General features: G+C 40.0%; 1 protein-coding gene across 1 annotated transcript in view; it reads left to right on the top strand.

The window, feature by feature from the left end:
- The window catches only part of slc29a4 (solute carrier family 29 member 4), a 14,044-nt gene extending 8,980 nt beyond the window's left edge, over window positions 1-5,064 (top strand). The window contains exons 7-10 of the mRNA XM_035655001.1: window positions 541-661; window positions 840-1,027; window positions 2,597-2,837; window positions 3,785-5,064. Coding sequence (XP_035510894.1) covers window positions 541-661; window positions 840-1,027; window positions 2,597-2,837; window positions 3,785-3,927 — 693 coding nt within the window. The 3' untranslated portion in view covers window positions 3,928-5,064. The remainder of the gene's footprint in view (window positions 1-540; window positions 662-839; window positions 1,028-2,596; window positions 2,838-3,784) is intronic.
- Window positions 5,065-6,049: the final 985 nt, after the last annotated feature.

The raw sequence follows: 6,049 nt of genomic DNA, 5'->3' as shown, positions 1-6,049 counted from the left end.
TGTGTGTGTGTGTGCGTGCGCATAATTGATGGTGCACACCTGTGTTCCTATGTGATGTGCATATAAGTGTGTGTTTGGAAAGAAGCATGAGTTGAAGGGTGTGTCTATAGGTTTGGATGAAGAGGAAATGTGTGTTTGTAGGCTTGTGTGCGTATGTGTGTGTGTGTGTGTGTGTGTGTGTGTATGGCTCCTGGTCCACTCTGCAGTCTCTCCAACATCATTACGTCAACCTGCAACCTCTCACAGCCATCCTCTTTAATAGCCGCTGCCATAAAAAGCTGATGTCATGCTGCCAGGAAGCAATTATTAATGAAAAAAACCTTAAAAGTTCAAACCAGTGCAAGAGAATGTGGTTATTTACTGTGTGATGGCTACCTCTAGTGCTTTCTTAATGAACTGTTAATGTCCTTCAAAAAGCCTTGAAGGACATGAAGAACAAAATTATGATATTTACCCGTGTGATTCAATAATTGATCATTTGATTATATGATGTGGCTCTTTTTCTGACAAAAAGTCTCCCCTGTGTGTGTCTCTCTTTAGGGAAATGGTGGGACCGGACCGTCCTCTGCAGAGGAAGGTGTTGAGGACAATGTGGGTGGGACGTATGTGCGATTTGACGCCCCGAAAGCCAGGATAAGGAAGAGCTGGCCCGGCGTCCGAGGTACTCTCTGTTTAAATCCTGTGTACTCACTGCCCAATTACCCTCTGACTCTAACAGATGGATCTGAAATTCAAATGCATCCCCTGGTGATTATTGGGAGGAAGGGAGTGTTCTTGGTGAATTAACCTGTGAGAGTTTGGGGGTTTTAAACATCACCCTGTGTGTCTCTTCTAACCAGACATGATCTTGCATCGTTACGTGGTGTCCCGTGTGATCTGGGCCTACATGCTGTCCATAGCAGTCACCTACAGCATCACTCTGTGTCTGTTCCCCGGGCTGGAGTCAGAGATACGAAACGCCACCTTAGGCGAATGGCTTCCCATCCTCATCATGGCCACATTCAACATGTCAGACTTTGTTGGCAAGGTGAGGAGCAAGTTTTTTGAAAGTAAAGGAGAATAAAGATGTAAAGATGCAACACTTCACTTCCTTTGTTGCACCTGTTAGGGCAGGATAAGTTATACCTTTGTCTTTCTTATTGGAAGATAAGCACAATCCACAATCCTGCTAAGTGTGGTTATCTGGGGGCATGGCCACCAACCAGTCATTCTCAATGAGGAGCACCTGAGAGAGAGTAGCAGAGAAAGTAGACGGGGAAAACACAAGGGGGAGCATATAACAACAGCTTGTTTCCGCTGCCCCCAAGTGGCTAAAGAATGACAGATTTTAGAATTGCACAATGAAGTCAGATGTTTATACACCTAATATAATGTTATTTTCTTCATTTATATAAATGTATAATGATTAAATTGGTAATCATGCTTATCATGATAATGTTAGTATACTAAAAATAGCCATATACAGTATAAATTGCTGCATTATACTACAATTACCTATCATTTCCTTGATAAAGACCTGATGCTTTTTAATGAAACCTGTTGATATTTAACTCAATCTATTTCTATCTTCACTGCAAAGAGGGCTGTATTTATCTTTGATTGATGATCAGTTGTAGCGTCTTTTTAGGAGAACTATCTGCATAGAAAAACAGCTAAATGTATTTTTTACCTGAAAGACATTTTTCAACCCTAAGTAGTCTGCAGTCTTCCTCACAAACTGCATACAGGCCCAACCACCTCCACCAGGGAGGTAGGGGAACATTTGTTGCTTGAGAGAAGGTCTGTAAATCACTCGCTACTACTTATAAAGCTTAAATGCTGTGAGTGCACTGTAATTACTCAGATGAACATTTTAACATTTCGATTGGATTAGCTAGATTTTGGCAGATTGACAGACAGACGATTTAGTGAATAAATCAACCTGAAATTGTAAAAGTAAAGCCGACAACAATAGGATTTTGAAAATTCAATCCCCAGTGGAAATTACTCACTTGTGTATATAAGTATAAAATATACTTATTTAAATGGGATATCAACATTTAGTTTTATATTCTAACCTAATCTTTTTCTGCCAAATTTCAAGTAGTTTTTGGCAATCCCAAATATATGAATGACCACCTTTCATTTCACACTTCCTGAGATTCTGGGAATTAATTGTAGGCTTCCCAGCAGTACAGAGGCAGGGAAGAGACACACATGTAACACTGGAGTTGACCTTGTGGAATTGTTAAAGGAGTTGCTCCATTTATTAAACCTGAGAGTAAGGATGGAAAAAAAGCCTGGTTTATTTTTGGATAATTGCACTTAGCTCAAAGGCTTTATCTGAATATTCAGAAATTAAACTTTATCTGGTATCCTGAAGTCATAGTTTTGACTTTGAAGGAAAAAGTTAGTTATGTGCAAGTTGTTCTGAATTTATGCTTTGACTTTTTCCTCATGGCAAATTTAGCATTTTGTTGAAATGTGGGGGAAAAAAAGATAAGAAGAGAAATTAAATGGAAAATGAGAAAGAAAAACTGAGGTAGCTCAGAGGTAAAAATAATTAAAAGAATTGGCGACAAAGCAGAAGAGGATTTAACCCTCTCTCTGTCTTCAGATCCTGGCTGCGCTGCCGTACGACTGGTCTGGAGGCCGTCTGCTCTTCTTCTCCTGTCTGAGGGTGGTCTTCATCCCTCTCTTTGTCATGTGCGTCTACCCGGCCAGGGCCCCCACCCTGTCCCACCCTGCCTGGCCCTGTCTCTTCTCCCTCCTCATGGGAGTCACCAACGGGTACTTCGGGTCGGTGCCGATGATCCAGGCTGCTGGCAAAGTACCGCCCGAACAGAGGGAGCTGGCGGGTGAGTTATTTGCCTTAATAGGCAAAAATTGTATGTAGAGAAAGATTATAAAGGTTGGTGTAGTAGCTTAAGGAAACATTGAAGTGATATTTACTTTTTTGTCTTTAAGTCTAATTTCAGCATGAAACAGGTTAAAAAAAACACATCAGACCCTAAGTGAATTTGTTGATTGGCAGAAAATTAATAAAGTAACCATTCAAGTCATTTATTAAGTAGTTTTCACTGGTTCCAGTTTACCAAATGGATTGGAACAATTCATTTTAAAGCCTATTGCTGTTTTAATTTCACATGCTGGTGCTGGGATACAGAAGAAATAGCAGATTATGTGCTAAAACATGTGGTTATAAAAAGCCTAGCACCTCTAAAACTCACTAATCAACACAATATATCTTGGTATTTAAATCCATTCATAAACCAAAGTGCATGCAAAGTTTTTATACTTCAGTTTTTGTACAGATTAAACAAACAATATGTGCTGGTAGCTATATTGTTACCTTTGGACAGAGCCAGGCTAGCTGTTCTGCCTCTTTATGCTAAGCTAAACAAGAGCGTTATTGTTTCCTTTCATCTAATTCACAAAAAGAAAGCAAATTAGCATATTTCCCAGCCAGTCAAATAGAGTTTAAAATGAACAACCACCAACCCAGATCACAGATCAGTATGTGTTGAAAAAACTCATTGAAACTTTGTTGCTCATTAGCAAATCTTAGCATGCAACTAAGATCAATGTGGTAAACATTCAATCAGGTACAACATGTTAGCATTGTCACTGTACGTATATAACATTTTAAATAGCATTTAACAGCTGTGCAGCCTCACAGAGCTGTGGCTGCTTCCTCGTTACTTTCGCCACTTTCTGATTTTTTGTTTAAAACTCTGGTTCTTTTCTTTATTCTCTGTCTGTATCAGCTCCACAGTCATTCTCTGCTCTCCGTGTCTCTCTGCAGGCAACACCATGACTGTCTCCTACATGACAGGCTTGATGGTGGGCTCAGTTGTGGCTTACGCAGCTTACAGCTTCACAGCCGACATACACTGCACTCCGTCCACACTCAGCATACACCCACTCGCCAACGCTACTGGGTATTGAATGTCCACACACAACAAAACACACACAAACACGCATACAGTACATCTACACACACATGCAGCCTTTTACACACAAGATTCTGGTCAGGAGAAGCAGCACAGACTGATGGATTCCAGTCCAGCTGCAGAGGACGAGAAGACATCTGTAAAGAACTCTTTAAAGGTTCATGTTTATACTCTGAGATTTCATTGGTTAAAGAAAGGGGAATAAGAAATTTAAAAAAAATGGGATTTAGTAGTGGAGGAAATGATGTTAAACAGTAAAAACGTAGCAGATTTCTCCACTCTCTCGTTCTCCAGCCTGGTGGTCTAGTGACCTTCAAACGTCTCGACTGCTGTGATGAACTTTTCCCTGGAGGTAAAGAACGGGAGCTCAGCTGGGCCAACAGAAGCCCTTTGAGTGTCTCACAGTGAAATTATTGTCTGCATGTGTGTGCGAACAGAGCGGCTGGCATTTGTACAGTATAAAGTCAAGTGATGTTTTGCTGCAGAGAGCGAGGGAAACCTTGTGTCATAGGTCACATATGTAACTGTTGATGTCCAGAATAGCGATGTGATGTCAGTGCAGAGTTTTCTGGACCAGTTATTTCAGCTGTTTCCTTGTAATAATCTTCAGTGAGATCCATCCATGGGAATTTGATTCGTGTAATGTTATTGAAATCCTCTGACCACGCCGTTAAAAACTACAACTTAAGAGGAAGCCCAACTTAATTCACATTAAAACAGAAGTTAGCACGTTTTTAGCTCCTGTGATGTACAAGGGAATATGTGAATATATATGTGTAAGAGGGATTTAAATAATTGAAAATGCCAACCTGACCCACCGTAATTGCTCTGCTAGCGTCCCCGACCCACATGCTAATGGTCAAGTGTGGTTTTACCTAAACCCCAATCCAATTTGATTGGATAAATGTGTGTATAGGGTAACAACTCTAATGTTATACAGGACGAGAAAGGAGGGGGAATTTGATATAATAACGCTGTTAATGATCTCTTGACATGTATTTAGCTTATAAGAAGTGACTGCGAGACAGAATTGGAACTTGGAAAATGTATTTTTTGTTTTACCGTGCCTTAAAAGGAATTAGTTTTTCATTAATTACATACACGCGTCATACAACTTACAAGATACTGTGAAAACCTAAACGTGTTAAAAATCCAGTTGATGTGTCACATAGACTTAATCTTAATTGTCTTCCGTAATCAAAAATGTAACTATTGAAATCTTTACAGTCCATTTTGAGCTCGGTTGTCTAATCTGGGAAAGCTTCAGTATTTTACTTTTCAAGAACATTATCAGCCTTAGATAGAATATCTGAAAGGTAACTAATGAGTAATGAATAATGTCAAACCTTTATGGAGTTATTACGATTCTCTGCATTAACAGCTGCAGCTCCCCGTTCTGTTTAATTACATTAATGCCAAAAGAAGACGAGAAAAAGCAGATTTCTGTCTTTTCTTACACCCTCTAACGGCTGGAAAGTGAGTTAAATGTTGTGACTTTACCACGTGAGGTAGGGAGATAATGGCTGTGTCTTGCAGTTGTGTGTTTAATGTCCCTCTGAACTGTGTCTGTGTGTAACATCAGTGTAATGATGTGGGATATTATGGGGAAACTAATTAGTGCCAAAAAATCTGATCAGTGTTAGTAGCTGAGAAAAGAGTGAATGTAATAAACAGTTTAAGAGGATGAAAGTTGTCAATATACAGAATGAAATGCACTCAAGGCAGTGAACAGATCATATTTTATTCATGCGAAAGCCTCTAGAAGATATCAGATTCATATTTTTTCTAGCTTTATTCAGTAGAACCGATCCAGAGAGCACCTGTTTCCTTTATCCTTTCAACACAGCACTGAGCAGCTTTTTGGTCCTCCACTGTTGGATTTGATAAATCAGTGATAAGAGGTTCTCCAGGTACAGCAGAGTTCACAGTTTATACATTATGAAGAAAACAGGCCAACAAAGCCACGAAGAGCACTACATTATGTAGGTGACGGCTTGAAAGGAGCCTAATGTAGGCACTGTTTGAAGAATGGTAGGGTGCCATTTGGGAGCCAACCTCATTACTGTATGTATGTCCCACTGTGCTGACAGTGCCATATTGCCTCAGGCCTCTGTCCT

Source organism: Morone saxatilis, unplaced genomic scaffold (assembly GCF_004916995.1).
Source record: "Morone saxatilis isolate NCDOM2014 unplaced genomic scaffold, NCSU_SB_2.0 Contig14, whole genome shotgun sequence".
In the NCBI taxonomy this organism is placed as follows: Eukaryota; Metazoa; Chordata; class Actinopteri; family Moronidae; genus Morone; species Morone saxatilis.
Note: the sequence above shows the minus strand (reverse complement) of the source record. Positions and strands in the feature narration are given on the sequence as shown.